Below are 21291 nucleotides of genomic sequence, written 5' to 3'. Positions count from 1 at the left end.
TCCTGATCTTGATTCCACTGTGACTCCTTATCACCTCACTGTGCCATCAGTCTCCAAATCTGTAAAATGGGTAGGTCCCTGCCAACGGTATTCCCTGGGATGAGCCAAGTGGCAAGGGAGGGGGCGATAAGCTAGGGAAATGCAAGAACGTCCCTGAAAGAAGTGCAAGCGTGCTGGTGTACTATAGAAGAGGGACGCTATAGTGGGCTGACCTTAAGGAAAACATGGAAAGGAGCCCACAATTTTCATTGAGGTGGACAGTGAGGGCTCATCTGTAGAAGGACCTGTGACGCAGACATGGATGACGTTTATGGGTATGGGGTGTGGGAAACATGGATGCAATCATGTTTAGAAGACATGTACGCAGGGCCTACTTGACTAAGCGGCTCCAGCCTCGGGAACCCACCCTCCAGATGCACACGTGTCCTGACGTGTGCGTGGCGCTGCTCTGGGTAGCCTTGTTTAAAACTGGGACAACTGAAGCAACCCCACTGCTTGTCAACAGGGGTGCGGTCAACGGAACTGCTCCCCAAGGAATGCTGAGCAGCAGGTACAAAGAATGTGCTAGATCCATGTGGGGAGAGGTGTCTGGGCAGGGCAGAGGCTCAGAATGAGGGCCCCGGGGCTGCTGTGGTGCCTGGCTACCCCTTATTGGCTGTGGAACCTACTGCAAGTTACCTAACTTTCTGTGCCTTGATTTCTTATTCCACCCTAGATTTGTGAGATTAAAAAAATATATTAAACTTGCTGTATGTTAGCTATTCTTTTACTTTGGTGGCTCTTATATAAGAACTTACCAGCTGAACATTCCTGTGGGGCAGATATTATCAGACCCATCCTATATTGGGGGATACTCAGGCACAGAGAGGTTAAGTAATTTGCCTGAGCTCTCACAGCAAAGTAGCAGCCGAACTTGGATTGGAAACCCAGGCACTCTCCCTGATCCAGATCCAGGTCCAGGTCCAGATCCAGATCCAGATCCAAGCCCAGGTCCAGGTCCAGATCCAGAGTCCACTCCCTTTCACCGCCCTGTTAGAGCTCTGTTTGTTCTGATGCACTAACATGGCCAAAGGATACAGAATCGGGCTGGACCTGGGAGTCAGGGCTCAGTAAGCGGCAACTGAGATTATCTTACCAATATTACAAGTAACAAAAGAATAGTTTCAGGATACTAGCCAAAGGACAAGCAATCCCAGAAAAGTGACCTATAGTTGGGTCCTAAATATGTATAAAGAAAAACCCAAACATGGTCTCTGTTTGCATGTGTGCATGCACACACGTGTCAGGGAGGGGTCCCGACTGTAAGCTGGGCTCATGCAGGGGTGTCTGGCACACTGGGGAAGACATACTTCTTCATATACCTCTGTGTTTTGAACATGTATTTTTTAAAATAGAAAATGCATTCCTGTACGAGTTGTGTAACCAAAAAAATAGATATGTTTTTACAAGCAAGAAATGAGACTATATGTACAACATGATCTCAGCCATGTTCAGAAATACCAAGAAAGGAAGCCAACAGGGCAGAATAGTGACTAATGTCACTGATGCTGTCACGGGGGTGGGTTGATGGGGAATATGGACAACTTCTCTCTCTGCTTCTCTGGATTTTCCTGAGGTGCCATGATGAGCATGTATTTCCTTCCCCTATAGCAAAATTTTGAAGTTTTTTTTTTTTAAAGAACAGCCAGGAAGCTTTGAAAAGTGGGAGCTGCCGGGTTCAGGTCCCGGCCCCACAGGGTGGCAGGCATGGCGGGCCCACACACTCAGCAGTTCGAGGTGGCCTGACCCCTCCTGGGCCACCGCCCAGCACTGGGACAAAGCCGGGAACCACATCCCTTCCCTCCCCCACCACTGGTCCCAGTCCTCTGGCCTGACTAAGAATGTCCTTGTTCCAGAGACGAGAGCAACTTCTGAATGAGAGAAAAACTGCCAGATGACTTATTTTTCTAAGAGAAAGAGAAAAAATAAAACTGGCTTATTTTAACAGGTTCCCTGGCTTCGGGCCCCACTGTGGACTCAAAACCATGATGTAATTCTCACCAAAAGCAACAACGGAGTCAAATGGCTCCTATCTCTGGCTGTGGACCCGCCCAAGGCCTGCTTGGCCAGGCCTTGAGGTCACGGAGGTGGGGGTGGGGTGGGCAGGGGGGTGGGAAAGTGCCTACATCCTCCAGGCAGGGGCTCAGACTAGAACCCTAGGAAAGGAGGTGCCCCAAGTCCACTCACTAACAGGTGTGGGAACCAGCTCATCAAGCCCTCTCCACAAGACAAAGCACCAAGCCCATTTCACAGATGGGAAACCGAGGCCCCAAGAGGTCATCTTAGCCGGTCACAGTGAGCAAAGGAGCCTCAATCTGACTTTAAATCACATTTCTAAGGAGTTTTGTTTTATGTAAGTTTTTTTTTTTAAACAAAAAGTAAGGAGTATTAAACAAAAAGGAAGTTTCCTGACTCTCCATGGTCACAGATGCCTGGCCCCTAACCCTTCCACAGATGGAACCCCACACCCCGGCTTCTGCTAACAGCTCAAGGTGGCATCCTTCTCCAGGGGGGTGACCCAAGGTCGGTTAGAGGTGTCCTTGCCTTACGATGATTGGGAGGTGGTGACCCCATGCCTTCTCTCACCATCTTGAGGCCATTAGTTACGTCTCTGGGTAATCACATCCAGGTAGGCCAAACCATGGAGTCACTCACATGACATAATTCACAGGCTGAACAGAGGTTTCAGCCCAACCCCTCTTCCATCCTCTGGCCTGCCTCTTGAGAGTCCTCCCTCACAAAGCTACTTGCAGAGAATTTCAGGTTCTACTTCTCAAGAATTTGAGCTCAGAGATCCCCTTGCCCCTACAACACAGCTACGCCTCAGAGGTTACCTTTGCTTGGTAGTTCAATCTTGTATTTTTTACTCCAGAAAACTTCTACCTGTTCTCAAAATGATTATATTCTCCCCTCCCCCACACCACCCCCCCCCAAAAAAGGGAGGGGGAATATTGTTTCACTACCTGTTGTTTACAGCTTGCCCTTTTCGCAGAACTTGTTCTGGGCGTCTGGCTGTTTCTACACAGCAGGTCTGCCTAAAGGGGGACCTTGCCAGAGCAAAGGGCTGCTGGGGATACTCACGCTCGCAGTGCAGATTGGGTAAACTGATGTTTAGGCTGACGTCGATTTTGCCACCGCTGTCTTTGTCCGGGTCATCGACATAGAGCTCGTTCACCCTGTGGGAGAGAAGTATAGAAGCCCTGGTTGGGAGGAGGGCGCCCATCCTGGACAGTAAGGGGCCATGGCATGGGTTGACAGCTGCTTGAGAACCCAGACTCCCCTCTGAAAGAGGCCTGCCCCTCCCCATGGGGCCCCCATTCAGCAGTGCTCTCTAACAGCCAGCTTACCACTTGGAAGGAGGGAGGTGATGGTGAGAGCTCTGGGTTCAGAGCCAGATGCAAGTTCAAATCCTGGCTCTGCCATTTCTTACGTGAATTCGGGCAGGGAACATCATCACCTCTGTGGACCCATCTGCTGACCGGGTGGCCTGAACACCCCAAGGAGAAGTGTGACCTTATTAAGGTTCAGGGCCTGGCACCCACAGGCACCTGATAGCTTCCACCCTGCTCTCAATTGTCCTCCCTCCCACCCAGCTGGGTAGCTGGGAATTCCCTGGTGCTCATCCTTACGGTCTCAGCTCTCACAAAGTCCTGGGGCGGGTAGCAGTTGTGAAACGTGATGAACTTACTGCATTTGTTTGCTGTAATAAGTCACCAAGTTAACAGCTCCGAATGTACACATTTATTATCTTATATTTCTGGGTCTGCAGGGTACCTTCTGGAGGGGCTAAGGGAGAATCAATTTTCTTGTCTTTTTCAGCTTCTAGAGGTCAGCCTGGCTCCTGGTCCTTTCCTCCACCTTCAAAGTCAGCAGCACATGGCTTCTCTTCTCTCTGACCTGCTGTCTGGCTCTCATAAAGGGCCCCCGGACTGGCATTTCCCCATCTTCATGTCATCACATTTGTAAATTAGTTTTGCTACTTAAGATCACAGTCAAGGGTTTTACAGAAAGGGATGTGGGCATCTTTGTGTTTGTTAATTTCACTGTGATAATTTGGGACAGCTCTGTGCCCCATTGGGATCTGTTAGCAGCACCCACTTATGCAACAAATACTTTCAGTACCTAGCACCTGCCAGACTCTGGAGACAGTGAGAAACCAGCCAGACGCGGTCTCTACTAGCCTTCATCAAACTTACAGATTCCACTGGCCTCCTAAATAGATACCATCCACCAGCTGTCCCTACTGCTTTAACTGGGGGGACACTTCTGAGGCGGAAACTGTCATTAGGTGAATGTGCTATTGTGAGAAGGTCATCGAATGTAATCACATGACCCTCGATGGTGGCCTGTGGCCCACCCAGGCTGTGTGGTCCGGGCAGTTGGGCCCACCGTTGTACATGTGTACTGGCCTTGACCAACATATCAACACGTGACTGCTTTCCTTCAACAACAATGTGTGGGGGCCACAAACACAAAGGCAAAGTAGGGAGACAATAGGCTGGGAAACCACCGAGGAGATGGGAGTTGAGGTTTGAAGATGAGGTGTTCCCAGCAAAGAAGGAGAGAGCGCCCTCTGGAGATCAGGTGTGAAGGCCCGGAGGGGGAAGCACTCATGGGCAGGGGGACAGCATGAAGGTCTCTGGGGCTGGTCAGGTGGGTTCCTGAGGACAGGGTGAGGTTCTTGCACTTGATCGTAGTGCAGTGGCAGTCAGGCCTGTACTTCCATGGGCCCACCAGGCTGCTGTGCATTAAAGAGACCAGCTGGGACAGAGATGGTGCCTGGCCTGGGAGCAGTAGGGATGGATGGTGGGGAGGGAGGCAGGAATGCTCTAGAGCAGGCAGGACCCACTGCTGAATGGGACGTGAGGGTGGGTGGAGGCATGAAGCTGACTGCTGAAGTCCTTTCTGGAACCATCTGTTGGGCTGGGAACGCCTAGAAGGGGAACAGGATTTGGGGAAGGATGGAGTTCACATGGCAATGCTGAGCTCCAGATGTCTTGGAGACAACTCTGAGGACCCTGGAGTGGACATCAGATGGTTGGGCCCCAAGGCCATTTACAGGGGAAACCCAGCTAATACCCCCAAATTCCCCACAGGGAGAAGGTACCCATTTACAGTTCACTCTGGTGTGCCACTGGGGGCAGTGCTTGAAGTGGCCAGGCTGGGTTATCTTAAACATGAATTAGGCCCTTGGGTCCATCCACAGGCCATAAAATAATAAAGCAATTATTTTGAGTCTTATAATTGGCCACTTTTTCCTAAGCATTTGTTTTTTACTAAGGTCCCAACCTTTGTGTCCTGGGACAAGCACAATACAGTCGGTGCTCAATTAACAAGAAACACTGGCTTCAGAGACACCCAGGGGTGGTTTCTTTGTTGGGGGTGGGGGTGGGAGGGTCACAAAGATGTTCTGAAATAAGGGAATGACAGATTAGCTTTCAATTTACTTATTCTCCAGCCCCTTCTGTCAGGAAAGGCCTAACTGGGCCTTTGAGAGCATCAGGTTATCACATTTCCCCTATGAAATGTGCTGATCCCTATTTTAAAATCAGGTGATCCCTATTTTAAAATCAAGGGCCAGGGAGGTGAGCCCCATCTCTGAGATCAGAGAGCACTGATGGCTGATCTGGAATTCCACCTCAAGTCTGCCTTCTCCAGGTTCCTTGAGGCTCACACAGCTTCCCCTCCTTTGGCATCCCGGGTCAAGGGAGAAAATGAGGAGGTGGGGTGGGGGAGAGGAAGAGGATGGCCCTCTGAGGCCACAAGGTGTGGACAGAGAGAGAGGCCAGTGCTTGTCCAGCTCATACTTGAGCTCTAGTGGAGAAGAAGAAGCACAAATGAGCCAGTGGGAGATGAGCAAGCAAGACCACAGTCTTTGATGGAGGTCAGCTTCTCCTCAGAGACATGCCCCTCCTTAGCCACCGGTCATCAATTTCCATCCCAGCCCTAATCTACAATCTGGAGGGGTGTTGAATATCGACACACCGCTGGGTGATTAACAGCACTGGTCACCAAAGGGTGAGATCCTCATATCCCCTTTCCAGTTGAATGACTTTCCCTGGGAAGGCAGGGCCTCTGCTCATCACTGAGGGATTGTGGGATGATGTAATCCTCTGGAGGTGACCTCAGTCAAGAGCAGGGTGAGTCCCAGGTGTGGTGCCAGGTGAGCTTACCCTGGAGGCCCCAGGGGACCTCTCTGGGGCTCAAGTGCCAAGGACAAAGGACAAAAGGGAGGGGAGGGATGGATGGAAACACTGGCTTGTGGACTGGGTGTCAGTCTGCATATGTAAGGCCAGAACTGGCACTCCCTGCACCTTCCAGAAGGGCCCCAGGCAATCACCTGTGCCGCTCGCTGGCCCATGTCACCCTGCTTATCCAAGGCAGATATTCCAGAACAGCTGGCTTGCTGCCACCTTCAGCCAGCCGTGCAAACCCACCCACAGCTCCCTCTTGCAGGTGGCTGCACAGATGAGCTAGCTTTATTGGCTGGGCTGAGCTGATTTTAAAAGGTCCGAACAGTGCCAGTGAGAAATCAGACTACTTGGCATAAATAAAGGCTTTTTGTGTGTTAAGCGCTGTCTGGGGACGCCCGTGGGCCTGACTTCTCCTGCCACTATCACCGTGGTGAGAAGACCCATAGGGCAGTGGCAGAAGGATGTGGGGTCACTTCGAGGTGCTTCTGCCGCCTCGAAGATGAGGAGCCTGGGGCAAGTTGCCTGACCTCTCTATAACTCAGGTCCTCAACTGTAAAACAGGAGAAGCTTTGTAGGAAGTCTGAAGAGGAAGAATGACTCTAAGATCAAGAATTCAGAACAGAGGGGTCGTGGGGAGCAGGGGGCAAGCGGGCACAGGGAATCTGTGGAAATGCGTTGTCCTGATGAGGTGGTGGAGACATGAGTGTAAACACAGGCCGACATTCATTGAGCCTCACCCGTAGGGTTTATGCACATTGCAAGTTGTATATCTGAATTAAAAAGAAGGCAAATAAAAATCTGATTTTCCCCCTCAGATTCAATTCTTCATGCACAGGTGGGCAACCAAAATTACTTTGATGGTCTGAAGAAAAAACAAGGAAAAGAGGTTCCAAGTCAAAGCTACTAGAACTCGCTGTGAATCTGAAAAGCAGAACCATGACTGCTTGAAGATCTGTTACTCCGCCCTGCCCCACCCTATCTGAGTCCTCTTGATGTTTCTACACTTCCCTGTGACTCCTGGGTGTCTAAAACGACCAACCAACCTCACAGTGCTGCTAGGCTGGGCAGTCTATGTGGAAGTCTGAAGGAGAGGGACATACCAGGGCCCCACTGACATTAAGGGCCAAGGGTATGTTTTAAACAGATGAAGATTTAAAATGCCAACTGCGACCTGCTTAGCAAGGCTAGCCCAATTGCTTAGCACATAAAAAAATCAAGCTGTGGGGCCCTCCCTGGCGGCACAATGGGTTAAAACACAGCACTGTGAAGCTCCCCACAGCCAATGAGCAGGAGTGCAATCACCCGCCAGAGAGGTGACCCACATGGCACGTCAGACCTCTCCTGTCCTGCTGCTCCCCTCAGCAGTGTATTTCAATCTGCCTGTTCTGCCTCCCACTCTGTCTCTGGTGAATCCTCTCACCCCCCACCCCCATACATACCTCTGGCCTGTACCCCAGTTCTTGTATGTATAAATAAATAAATATTTTTTAAAAAATCAAACTGTGGGTCTCTTGAGGGCAAAACACTTCTCTACAGAGAGAAGTCACACCACTGCCCCGGAAGTGGGGGCACTGGCATGGGGGACCCTACTGGTATCCTGTCACTGATATGTACATTAACTGGGAGTAAACAGCATGGCTGAAACTGTGTTTGTGTAAAGAATTTCCAAAGAGTAGGAAAAAAATACGGTGTGAAAGGAAGAGTGCAGAAGACTTCTGGGGTCCCCCATCCAGGTGTCTGTACAGAGCGAGCTCTCCAGTACGATTCTCCTTTTGTTGGTGCTAGTCAAAGTAAATTTCTATGGCTAACACAGAGTTCTTTGGGCTAAGTCATAGCAATCTTATTTATAAGCTTAACATCTCTATAGTTCCCACGCATCCTGGCATCCTCCATGGTATTTTCTGTAACTAATGAAAACAAAAATAAACAAATAAAGGAGGAAAGGGAAAAGGGAAAGAGAGAAAGAAGAATGAAAGTGGCTGAGGCTGCACCTACCTCGGGCAGGGCGTGTGTTAGCTCTCACAGGCCCACCAGCGCCCCTGTCACTCACTGAATGAGAGTAAGGCATCATGGCAGAAGCTCAAGCTGCCAGGGTTCAAACCCTGGCTCTGTCACCCTGTGGTTGGCTGGGTTTGGATAAGGGGTATCACCTTCACCAGCCTCAGTTTCCCCAGATGTAAAATGGGGACCATTACAGACTGGGTGCATTCTCCATAGCTAGTGTCAGTAAACGTGTTGCTTTTATTGTTATTAACAAATATCAATGCTTATTGAGCTGGTAATGACAAGGACCCCCTCATAGCATTGTGGTGAGGATGGACGTGTGTAGGGCACTCAATACAGCTCTGAGTAGGTGCTGCTCCCAGAAACTCTGGCCTTGCTCTTAGCAAGTCCAGGAGAGGAGGTCCCCGTTCTGGTCACCAGCTGGTGTAGGCTCCATGCTGGGGCAGTCATATGTAGCACCTCATTTAGCAACACCAGCAAGCCAGTGTTTAGTGGGTTACTGTCTCTCCCCACAGAAGAAGCCAGGCTCTGAGATCTCATTTTTCAAAGGTGGCCAGGAAGAGGAGAGGCAGGATCTGAAGCCAGAGCTGCCTGAGCCCAGAGCCCCACTCGCTCCCCTCTCTGACACAGAATGGAACAGCAGCCAACAGAAAGCTGAAGGCATGTGGCCCCAGAGTACACCTGTGATGCAGAGGCCACCAAACTTTTGCTAATTTTCAGGTGGCTACTCCACCCCACCCATGGCCCCAGAACCTAAAGGACATGGGTACACTCGGGGGTTCATTCCCTTCATGTCCCGTGAGCCCCCACCACCCCCCTGCAGCCACAGCCCAGTGGGTCGTAGCATCTGATGTGCCCCCCCGGGATGAAGGCTCCCTGAGCCGCAGCACAGTGTCACCACTTCTGTGGAACAAACGGGGAGGCAAGTGATGTGTGCTGGGGGGGACGCCAGCCCCTGTCAGGGAGTGGGGCTGCATTGTGTGGGGGTCGATGGTCAGTGGCCATGTAGGGAGAGAGAAAGAAAGAGACTGGGGAGGTTTAGGAAGGGGGAGCGTAGGTGGAATGTAAGGGAGGGCCTTGAAATTCTAGACGGAGGCGTGAGTCCTATGACATCTACGGAAAACAATTTTATTTGCTTTTAGAAGAGCACTTGAATAGTTCAGATTCCTGCCCAAAGTCGCTGACCTCCATGCTTAATAATTTGATTTAATGGAAACTTTCACAGCAGTGGGGCTCTCAACAAGGGCTTGGGGAGAGTCGGGTGGGAGGAACAGCTATGCAAGCCAGCACTCAGGGACCTTGGCTTTTCAGTCCTGGCCGGTCCAGGTATAAGTAAGGGTGTCTATCACCTGCAAGGAGGTTGCCCCCATATCATCCCTTTGTGGTCACCTGGTCTTCCCCCCACCCCTGTCCGACAGTCATCACCCTAGGAGTACCTCAACCCTCGCCTTGGGCCATGGCCCAGGCTCCTCAGTGCCCCAAACCCATCTTAATGATTGAATACGAAGGTCAGCAGAGCCCGACCTGTCACTGCCCAGAAGTCTCCGGGCCTGCTGCTGCTCCTTCACGGGATAATGGTGGCTCTTCTGACGGAACCTGGCTCGCTATCCAGGCCTCAGGTGGGTAACCTGGGATCAGACGAAATAGCCACCTCCCTCCTCTTGTTAAGCTACTGGCCGCCCCACTTGGTCTGTGGTGGGTTAAAGGTGACCTCCGAGATCCCCCTGAGTGAGCAGTGACCCACCTGCTCGATCACCTCACCCTGGAAGGCTGTAAGTTTTCCCATCAACTCTTCTGACTGAAAAACAGCAGCTCCCAGGTGCTTGGGGCTCCAAAATGCTCTGGGCAGAAAAGGGTGGTATGGCAGGGTGGGCTACCGAGTGGGCTCCAGGCTCAGACAGATCTGGCTTTGATGCAGTTCCACCATTTAATAACCTTTTTATGATTTTAGCTGCATGGTGCCTCATTTTCCCCAGTTATAAAGAGGGGCCAGCACTATGAGTAGGATCTACCTCAAGGGGTTTTGGGATGATGACTGATCAGTGGTAGGAGGGGTGGGGGAGGCTGGTATGTGGTTGCCTGCTATAAATCATGACTGGCAATTATAACGTGTTGCTTTATGCTACCAATTATCAATGGACAGTTCCCGTTACTACATTTTCTTATTACAAATCCTCATCAGGTGACTAATTAAGAGTAGCCAGGGCCAGGGGAGTGAAAGGCTGGAATGTTCTGCAGCTGAATTCTCCAAGCACAGAGACTCTTCAAGGAGGGGGCTGATGCCCTGGAAGCACAGAGCCACTGAGCACCCGTGGGCCACTTTTCCAAGGGTAATAATGGATGGCCTGGAATCTACCCACCCATACCAATAGGCCTCCCTCCCCGCAGGGCTGGACAGAACAGCATCTGAAATCCCGGATAGCCACAGGCCGGTGTGGAGCAGTGCTGACCCAACCAGCTAACCCAACCAGCAGTGACCTCGTTTCCAGGGGTTATAATCTCGGGGGGTGGGGGTGGGGGGAGGGGGCACCTGCTGTGGGCCAGGGAGGGTGAGCTGTGACCTTGGGCTCTTCCTGAAGTGGGAGGGCTTCCCTGGGGTCAGAGAAGCTTCTGCTAGGAAGGAGACCCCGAAGAAGCTATCCTTTCTCAGCTGGATTTTCCTGTGCAGTCCTCAGGCCTCACCCACTCCTGCACCAGGGTCACGTGGCAGCAGGGAGGGGTGTTAGGGTCACTGCATGGTGGTCCGCGGAGCTCTGTCCCAGCTCACAAGGGCCGGCCTCTCTTCCCATCCCTGACTCCCGCCCTCCCTCCAGGCATTCACACTAAAGGATGAAGGGCTTACTGAACATGGGGCTGGGTGCCAGGAAAACACCCCATGAGGACTGTGGGGGGACCAGAGTGTCCAGGATGCTCCCAGGAGCTGGGCAAAGCCTGCAGAAGGGGGAGGGGCAGAGCAGTGAGAACGTGCTGTGCTCCCAGGAAGGAAGGAGCCCTGCCCTCGGTAAACAGAAATAGGGGGCCGTCCCAGGCTGCTGGAGTGGCTCTCAGTTTGCTCACAGGCAGACGGCAGGTGTGTTCTGACCTTACAAGTCATAAGCGCCAATGACGTCCTAACCTACCTGCCTGGGCCCACCTCCTCAGTGCTCCACCTGGATATTGGCCCCGCTGACTGAGGTTTAATAAGCTGCCCCACAATGTCATAGGGCGTCAGGGAGGCTGGTCTGAGCTCAAGGGAGGGGACCAGGAAATTAACACTCCAGGAGCCCTTAATCCATGCCTTACTGCTTTTGTAGTGTTAGCTGGGAAATGAATATGAAATGCATGAAGAGATATGATCTAGTGACATTAAATATATCAGGTGCTATGTGAAGTACCTTGCAGGAAAACAAACTTGTTTTAAGCCCCACAAAATATCACTGACCTTCTTTTTTCCCCTGATTTTTTTTTTTAAACTCAGAGCCCTTCTCCCTAATTAATACATTGTAAGTTGATTTGCTGAGGATCTGAGTCTACTGTTCTCTGAGCATGGAACCACACAGCAGCGCATAAGGCATACATGGTCCCTGACTTTGGAGCTCAGAACCAAGGAGGGTTCTGATTAACATACTGCAGAGTACTAGTCTGGCCAGACTCCATTCCACCTTTTCCTGACTGCTCACTTGGCTCTAGCCATACCAACTGGCTAGCTGCTCTTACACATACCAAGTAAGTCCTACCCCAGGGCCTTTGCACTTGCTAGTGCCTGGGACACTGCTGGGACTGCCTACTTACAGGGCTACATATGTGTATCGCTCTCAACTTGCTCAGAAAATTTGGAGCCTGCACAGCAGCTTCTCTCCCAGGGGAGGGAGAGCTCTTCCTCCCTAGAGGGAGAGACTGGCATACAGTAGGTCCTGTATAATGCCAGCAGGACTCAATCTCTTGCTGCTCTCCCTACCTTTCACAGTGACACCTGAGAAGCCCAGTGGCTTCTCAGCCCAAAAGTGCACAGGGCGGGGAGACATTGGACTCTGAGAGAACTCCCCATTATGGCCTGGGGGTTGAGAGGGCTTGAAGTCCCTTCTGTGACCCTTGAGTAGTCAGAGAATCATGTTGCGGGAAGCAGGCAAGCCTCCTGGACCTGAAAGGGAGCTTTGACTTTGATCTGCCTTCCTTCTCCCTTGTTTGGTTGGCAACACTGAGAGCCAGAGAAGTTTGGCAACTTGCCTGGGCTCACAGGGCAAAGCAATAATGCAACAGAGACCGCTCCTGGGTGTGGGTCTCCCGATGGTCCAGGGCCCTTTCCGCCACTGTGCCCTGACAACCCCGCAACAGCAGTGCTTCCCTCACTGTGCCCTGACAACCCCTCACCCCTGATCCTGTTATCAGCAGGATCAGAGGGACAGGGTAGGTAGGCAAACTCTCTTGTACCATATGACGTGCTCAGGAAGCTACAACTAAGAAAAAAGTAAAGGGGAAGCCAGGACAACATACCTCAGGAACCATTTCTTAACTGCATGAATGTGATCCCATGGCACTCTGTGCCTCAGTTTCCTCTTCTTAAAGCGGAGACTACTACATTCCAGAGCTTTCTGAGGATTATGTATGCCCTATATTAATGTTTATATAACCACTAGGCCCATCCTGGTCTAAGCAGCTATGTTTTCAGTCTCCTATTGCCTTGTGGCTGAGAGAAGAGCAAAGGAAACCATGAGTGATAAAGAAAATTCCAGTGTTGAATAGGGGTATAGGTGGCCAAACCCGGAGATAACTTTGGAGGTTGTAAACACAGAAACGAAGAGGCTTGGAAGCCTTGGGCAGTGGTGGGGGCAGGAAGCTCCCGGCTCCAGTTTCATCTCAGAGAGTGTCCAATGAGGCCATGACTGAATAATTCCAATGGTATTCTAGCTACACACACCAGAGTATTCACTGATTTGCCCAGCCTCAGATGATTCTAGGAATCAGGGACAGATTCACTCTGCGTCAGCTGCTGCCAGGAAGCCCACACTGGTTCCTGCTGGAGTGTGGGCCCGAGGAGAGGAAAGGGGGTGCCCTAGAGGGGCCAGGCTCTGATGTCAGTGGCCTCGCCTCCACTTTGGGTAGGAAGCGGCTCTCGTTTCTCTGAATTCTCCCTGCTTTAACATGAAATGACCCTGCGATGATTCAGAGGAAAAATGCCCACTGGTCAAACAAAGGAACAGCAAAGATGAGCAGATGACGGAGTTCACTGGAGACCAGGAGGTCCCCCCCCCCCACCCTACCCACCGCTTTTACAAAGCCACAGTCACTTAGGCTCTAACTTTAAAACCCTTTTCACAAACAGGGTGGGGACAGGTGCTACAGGTTGGGAAATGGGGGATGGAAGGTTAGGGATGCTCTCCTCATTTTTAATTGTTTTCCCTTTTTGTGATGTCAGCAGCCCTTGGTGTTCAAAGTCATATTTTAATTTGAAATGTAAAAACATGGGGTTAATGACAAAGAGTGGGAACACTGAAAATACTGATGGAAAAGCAACCCAAAATGAAAAGGGAGTATTTCTTCTGGGTTATGTTATAGCAAAATCACCAAAGCCAGTTTTTTGGCTTATATGTGCCTTCAATTTCTAGAATTTGAAATGCTATACAGTAAAAAATAAGTCTCAGATTTCTTAGAAAAAACATACTCAATTTCTGCCTCTCTACTTTCCCTATTTTCTTGTTTCTCTGTGCTGGCCAGCACTTAGCCAAGTTATTCAAATTGCTATATTAAAAAAAACAAAACCTACTATCTTCCCCCATTTGTCATTTATCCATTCATCCATCATCCAGCCAGCTGGCCAGCCAGCCAGCCTCCTTTTCTCTCCTTTGAGAGTCCCTCCCTCTTCTCACCTTGGGTTCTGGAAAGTTCTGAAATGCCCCTTTGCGGGGATGGAACTTACACTTCTGTCGTTATGAATCCGGTGAGCTCCGAGAGGAAGAGGAAGAGGATGAAGAGGCAGCAGCAGATAGAGACTGGAAGGGACACAGAAATGGACAGTTAAGGCATTGATGGAGGGAAGCCAGCCACTCTCCTTTCTGTGTCTGCCCTCAGAGAAAAGCTGCTTAGATGGAGGGGGCAATGGCTTTCCAGACACTGGAAAGTCCCCCATATTCTTGGCTTTGAAATGAAGTAGCCTGGCTCCCAGAGAGGAAGACTACCTTTGGTTCTGCTTTGACCTTCCTGCCTGGGCACAGCCCCCTACATGGGTAGATCCTGCTGTCTTCCACGAAAGCTCTTTAACTCAGAGGTCTGCCAAAAATAAAGGCTGCACATTGGTGTCCCACAAACGTGTGGCTGGTATTAAGTGATATATACTTTAAAAAGTGGAGGCATATTGAACAAATTGAAGATTTTTTTTTTAATTTTATTTATTTATTTGTGCATACAGAACTGGGGTACAGGCCAGAGGCTTAGGGGCGGTGAGAGGCTTCACCAGAGACAGAGTGGGGAGCAGAACAGGCAGATTGACGAAGTACACTGCTGAGGGGAGCAGCGGGCGGGTCAGGAGAGGTCTGCCACACCATGTGGTCACCTCCGGGGCAGGCGGGAATCAAACTCATGTGGAAGCGGCTTTAGATTCTCAGTGCTGTGCTTTAACCCACTGCGCCACCAGGGAGGGCCAAATTGAAGATTTTACCAAAAAGTTTCTAGAAGATTTCTGGCTTCTCCAGAACACACAAGCCCTTGTTCCTGTGGGGTTTCAGCTCACCATTTTGCCACAGGTCCCACTACTCCCTCCTGTTTCCCTCCTTCTGAGTGTCTGCTACTATTTATCACTACCCTCCTCCCCCAGGGTACCATTATCACTGCCATGTTTCTTTTAGAAGTAGGTACTGAAGCTACTAAACGCTGCACTTGACGGGCAGGGGCAATTCTCTATGGAACTGAAGAAATGCTCTATGAGTCTGAAATACAGAGGGTAGAACTCAGCTCCAGAGTTGAACCTTTGCTCAGGTTTCTGTAATCTGCTTGGTGATGTTGGCATTTGCATCCCTGGGGCCTGGGAGTCACTCCTTGGGACAGGACATAACAAGTAACCCCAGTATCTGGCCTCAACTCATCTCCAGCTTCAGTTCCTGACATGCCTCCAACATCCAACCACACAGCCGCATGGACCACATGCTGGTTGCTAAGGATGTCTCATTTCTGTCTCTTTGCCTCTGCAAGCGAGGCCTCTGCCTGGAACGACCTTCCTCTGCTTCCCTCCGCTTCCCTCTGTGGTCATCCTGTCTGCATGCTCATCCTTCTAGGCCAAGGCTCAATTCAAATGTCCCTTCTGATGGGAAGCTTGCCCCCCCTCCCCCGGGGAAAGCTGGCTTCTCTTCCCCTGGGTTCTACCCACCATGTGTCTCTGGATAAGTTACTCAAGCTCTCTTTGCATTAGTTTGCTCATCTGTAAAATGGCAACAGTAATAGTACCTGCCTGTGGGAGCTGGTCTGACCATTCGTACTATAGAGACCTGGGCCTTGAACTGTGCCTGGTAGGCAACAATGGTTCAAGTATTAGCTCATTACTAGGTAATACAATACGAGTATTACTTGTATCAGGGAGGCCTTGGAGACTGGTGATTTGGGAAACATGGTTTGATAAATGGTTAATTCTTGGTTTCCAGCAAAGATAAAAATCTCCTAGTTCCACTTGATGGTCCTGCTACATTCTTGAGAGTCTGGCTGAAATCAGTTAGGTACCATCATGATTATTACTATTATTGTCTATCAACAAACAGTCAAGATACATCCTGGGTGAAGAGGAAAAAGAAGCAGCGTTTTCTGGGCACCTACTATGTGCTCTGCTTGGCCCACATTAATGGATCCCCCAGCATTTCATACTCCCACCAGAGAGAGGAAGAGTCAGTGCTCAGGGAGAAGAACAACTGCCAGGGCACACACTGGACAGGTGCCGGGGACAGGACCGGAGCCTGTACCATCTCAAGTCAGTGCCCCATCAACTGGGGCTCCAAGGGGAGGGTGGGGCAGGGTCATCCCCAGAGTTTCTACCACACTCAATGTGGCAGAAACGAAAATTACACCTCCTTCTTCCAAACTTTGAAAAAGTTGTATCTGTAACAAGGAAGGGTTTTGCCTGGGGGCAGGCAGAGGTAACAAGTGCACACAAAAAGAAAACTGTATGAAAAGGTGCCCGAGGGAGCCCGTCTCCCTCCTGACCACAACCCCAGCTCAGAGGCACCACCACTGCCGCCGTGTCTTTCCTCACACAGATGGGTGTAGACATAACAGCCCTTCTTTTCCGTGAGGCAAAAGTAGCATGATAACACCTCCTTTCTCAGCAAGCTGTGTTGAACAGCTGCCGCTTCACTTTATACCAAGTGGTCAAGCTTATTTGGTTTGCCATTGTGGCATGGAAATTAATTTCAAATGATGATTCCCTTCAGCTGCTAAGCACTTCCACTGCCGATGGTCAACTATGAAGCCAAATCTCCCAGCTCACACCCTTCCCCTACCCAATTACCAACTGCAGTTATAGTGACTCCTGAGAAAGAAGCCCATGCCTGGAATCTTGAAACTTCTTTGACCGGTATCCTATAGAGTCATGTTTAAGAATTATTTTCACCCTTCTATGCAGCCCTAACAGCCTACTGGATGCTTAGGCACAAAACAGAGATGTTTTTGAAGGTCAAGGTTGACTTAGGTCAATCCAAATCTTTCAATTGCCTTCTATACCCCAAGCCTGCAAGCACCCCAAAGTTCTAACTCCATCCAGACAGCGGGGAGTTAGATCTGGATAAGCCTCTTTCTGAAAACTGTGTGCTGTGTTCAAGCCTTGGGTCAAAGCTGGTCACCCCAGAAGGCAGACAAGAAGCAGAGTCTGCTCAGCCAGAACTCAAGTGCCTAGAAGTCCTGATCTCATGTTGCTGTGCCAGTTCCCACCACCCTGTCCCCAGACTGGGAGGCCAGTGCCTCCCAGTGGCTGCTGGTCTAGCAGCACAGAGCCTGGCTCAGAGAAGGAGTGGAAAAAATATTACTGAGTAGAGTGGATGCAAGACATGAAGGCAGGTAGGAAATGTTGCAACCAGAAAGACCTTCTGAAACCAAAGGTTGGAGGAAGGTTTTTTAATCCATGTTTGGGCAGGACACGAAGACTCCCTGACTTCAGACTTCTTCTGAAGCTGACTCAGGCGCTGTAGAACAGGAATGTAACCCCGAAAGAAGGCTGGTGAGGGGGAACCCTGGTGCAGCTGCAACGAGGCACTCAACCCAAGGCTCTGGGAAACCAAGGATCTTGTCCAAGGCCACACAGCCACTTAAATAGAGGAGGCGAAATTCAAATCCTGACCTGAGTCATTAGCAGCCCCACCAGTTCCTTCAGGGATGAGACGCAATGAGATGGTGTGTTTCTGTGTCTGCCCGCCCTGCTCAACCACACATGTGTGCCTCAGACAGAGACCGAAGCCTGTTCATCAGCGTGGCCACGGGGCCTGGACCCAGGACCTGGCGAATAAATATTCAATCACCATGCAGGGGCTAACGGCTTCCTCAGCCTCGCCACTCCTCAAGATTTGCCACCTGGCATGCTGTGGGGGGTGTGCAATCGGCCTCTTCCCTAGAGGGCCACTAGCACCTTTTGATTTTTACAATGCACATGCCCTCTGACCCAGTCATTCCTCTTCTAGGGACATTCCCTTATAAGGACATGACACAAGGACATAAAAATAGGCAGACGTAATAGCAGTGAACTACAATTGGGACATCCACCCGCAGGGGGCTGGTCACATAATCACAGCTGGAGCAAAGGTGGTGGCCTTTTATGTGTCAGTGACAAATGTGTGTGGGATATATCAGCGGAGAAAAGGGCAGGGAAGACTGGGGTGTGGATGCATCCACTGGTGCTTAAAGCAACAATATATCAAAGCTTGAATGTAATTTTTAAAAACTCTGGGACACACATCTGATTGTTAAGCTGATAAGGGAGAGATTGTAGAGAAGAGGCTTGAACTGTTGGTGGTGAAGGGGCAGGAAGCTTCATTTGAATTTGTTTTTTTACCAAGTTCACAAACTAATTAAACAGACAAACCAGAACCCCTTTCCTTCTACATACCCTGAATGCTCTTTCTGTGGGGATCAAGACAGTCTCAGCTGCTATTGTCACAGATCCTCACAGGCTGAGGGGTTTCAAGACATTCAGGGAGAAAAGGAGGAGTGTGGTCCAGGCTGACCACACACTAAGCACGTATCCCAGACTTGCCAAGCATAGCCTCACTTAATCCCCACATCAGGGTGCTCAGAAAGGTGAAATGACTTGTCTAAGTTCACCCAGATGGGACAATGAACACAGCTCCGAGGCCCCCAGAGCCTGCAGGACCTGTAGTCTCTATCCTGGCTGCTCTGTTCCCTTCTCCAGGGATGCACAGAGCCAGGGCTGGAGCAGGCACTCACAGCTTCAGTGAGCCACACTGGAAGGAGGGAGAGCTGGGCAGGGCCAGTTATGGTGAGGGGATCCCTAAGGTCGCCTCCTACCTGACAGTGGTCTGCCCTGGGAGCAGCAATGGACTCTGACTGACGTATCAGTCCTAGGCCTTAGCTCAAAGGATAGTCCATGGGAAGGGTCCCACCCTCCCTCTCCCACATCTCTGCCGCCCTAGGGAGGCCAGGCAGGTGCAGGGAGGCCCTTTGCAAGCTATGGAACTTCAGACAAGTCACCTCACTTCCATGAGCTCATTATCTCCCCAGGAAAAGGGGAGTAAAGCATTTCTATCTGCATGGCACTTTTGGTTTTTGTTTCATTTTGAAGAGACATCTTTATTGCGGTATAATAATGGATGGAAATATAGTCCAGAGTTCCCATGGACCCTTCACCAGAAGTCCTTTGTGTTTCCATGTTACATAACCACTGTGCGTGTGTCGAAATGAGCCAATCAACCATCGTACAATGTACAGTTGTATATGACGGTGTTAACTCCAGACTCTTCAACTTCCCCAATTTTCCTGCTCAGGCCCTTTTTCTGTTTTCAGATCCTATCAGGATCCCGTTGTGCTATCGTCATCATGCGTTTGGTTCTGAATCTGCAATAGCTTCTCAGTTTTTCAAGACCTTGCTATTTTTGAACAGCACTGGTCCCATGTCCCAATGAATGTCCCCGATCTAAAAAACAAAGGGGGTTTGGGCTCTCCCTGGTGGCGCAATGGTTTAAAACAGCACCGCATTATGAAGCTTTCTAAAGCCACTGCAGCACAAGTTTGATTCTTGGTCATGGAGATGACCCACATGGCCCAGCAGACTTCTCCTGACCCACAGTTCCCCTCGGCAGTATTATTTCAGTAGTTCTGTCTGTTCTGCTCCCCACTCTGCCTCTGGTGAATCCTCTCACCTACCACACTTCTGGCCTGTACTCCAGTTCTGTAAGCATAAATAAATAAATATTAAACAACAACAAAAAGAGGGGTTATTTGATATCTTATGAAGACACTGGGTTGGGTCTTTTGGGGACCATCCCCAAGAGGTGAGGTGCCCTTCTCATCACCTCTTATAGGGGGTGGTGGCACCCATGGGACTTCTCATTGGTTGGTTAACCAACATCCATCACTGGCTTAAGGGTATTTTTTCTGGGTTCTCCACGGCGAAATTACTACTGTCCCTTCCATTCTCTACTCTTTGGCAATGAGTCATCAGGTTCAGCCCACACTCCAGGAAGGGAGAATTAAGCTCCTGGAGGAGACATGTCCATGTGTTTTAACTGGAATTCTTCTGGAAGGAAGATTCATTCCTGCTCCCTCTCATTTCTATCAGTAGAAAACAGTAGACCTTTTTCTAAGTTCTTTGAGCTCCAGGCCAATAACACTATTATTTCTTTTGTGACTCAGGTTTCCCCAGCATTGGTCTTTGTCTCTCTCGGGGTGGCTCTGTGTCCTGCTGACACACCCCCATGCTTTTTTCTCTGCTTTCTGGCACAAAGTGTTCCAGGCTCACTCTGTCCTCTTCCTGCCTCAGCCCCACATGCAGCCATTCCTCCAAGGAGCCCTGAGTTCTTTTATTGAATTTAGAGACCAAAATCTAGGTGAGATGATTTTTTTTTTTGAAATAGGTAAAGATGTGCTTATGTCAAAAACTCAAACAGTCTGAAAGGTATAAAGAGCAAAGTCAGCCTCGCTCCCACTTCTAAGCCTGCTTCCTCTTCTGGGGCAGCTACTATTGATCTCTGGCATGTCCTCCCAGCATTAGGTGACGCCTTCCCCTTGCAGGGTTATGGTGAGAACAGAGACAAAGCGAGGAATCATATAGAGCCCTCATTTCCTCCCTCCTCCCGTCTTTCATTCTTTTCTCCAGGCCCAGCTGTTCTGCACAAGGTGGGGGGAGGGGCAAGAGCAAGAAGGGTGGCTACTCACTAATGGCCCCAGTGTACGTTGGCTGCGTAAGGTCCTTGGGCACCTTCCTGTAGATGTCAAACCTGTGGAGAGCAAAGGGGACAGGGGTGAGGTAGGAATGAAGGGTGGATCTTGGGAAATGAAGGGGGACAGGGGTGGAGATGGGATGGTGCAAGCATGTTCTCTGGGTGGGTAAACTATGGTTCTTCAGTACCAGGTGCTCCAACAGCTCTGAGGGACACCCCTTCTGATGGGACCCCTGTTCCCCACACTGCTCTTATACAAACACGATAACCACCTGAAGCCACCCTGACCCCTCACGTGGCTGTTTCTTGGTTGCCCCCCACCATGTCCCAGACCCTAGCATAATGCTTAGGAGGCACTCAGCAAGCATTTGTGGGGGAACAGACTGAGGCAGTGTGGGTTTCTCTGACGCTGGTTGGAACAGGGAAATGCATTCTCTCCTGAGCTCTGTGACGGGGCTGCATCGCTGCCTGAAGTCACCTCTCCACCCCCTCCTTCCCTTTCCGCCTCCACCGCCTCCTCTTGTTTCCATTCCCCCCCTTCCCAGGCTCCAGCAGTCTACTTCTTGAAGATTCTTAACTTCAAGGCAGGAGGTTTAACGTAAAATCCTGCCTGGAGCCCACAGTTCCAGCATCAGCTCCTGACAGCTCTGGCTTCCCCCTGCACCCCAGTGTTTTCCTCCCCAGCAGTAGACAGATCCCTCTAAAGCAGA

General features: G+C 50.4%; 1 protein-coding gene across 1 annotated transcript in view; it reads right to left on the bottom strand.

Moving 5' to 3' along the window:
• Nucleotides 1–20905, bottom strand: part of ERGIC1 (endoplasmic reticulum-golgi intermediate compartment 1) — a 48681-nt gene extending 27776 nt beyond the window's left edge. The window contains exons 1-4 of the mRNA XM_012722139.1: nt 20877–20905; nt 20577–20686; nt 14134–14206; nt 3121–3215 (exon numbers count right to left, since the gene is read on the bottom strand). Coding sequence (XP_012577593.1) covers nt 3121–3215; nt 14134–14206; nt 20577–20686; nt 20877–20905 — 307 coding nt within the window. The remainder of the gene's footprint in view (nt 1–3120; nt 3216–14133; nt 14207–20576; nt 20687–20876) is intronic.
• Nucleotides 20906–21291: the final 386 nt, after the last annotated feature.

Source organism: Condylura cristata, unplaced genomic scaffold (genome assembly GCF_000260355.1).
Source record: "Condylura cristata isolate star-nosed mole 26May11 unplaced genomic scaffold, ConCri1.0 scaffold00008, whole genome shotgun sequence".
Lineage (NCBI taxonomy): Eukaryota > Metazoa > Chordata > Mammalia > Eulipotyphla > Talpidae > Condylura > Condylura cristata.
The sequence above is the reverse complement of the archived record's forward strand: the minus strand, read 5'-3'. Positions and strand labels throughout refer to the sequence as shown.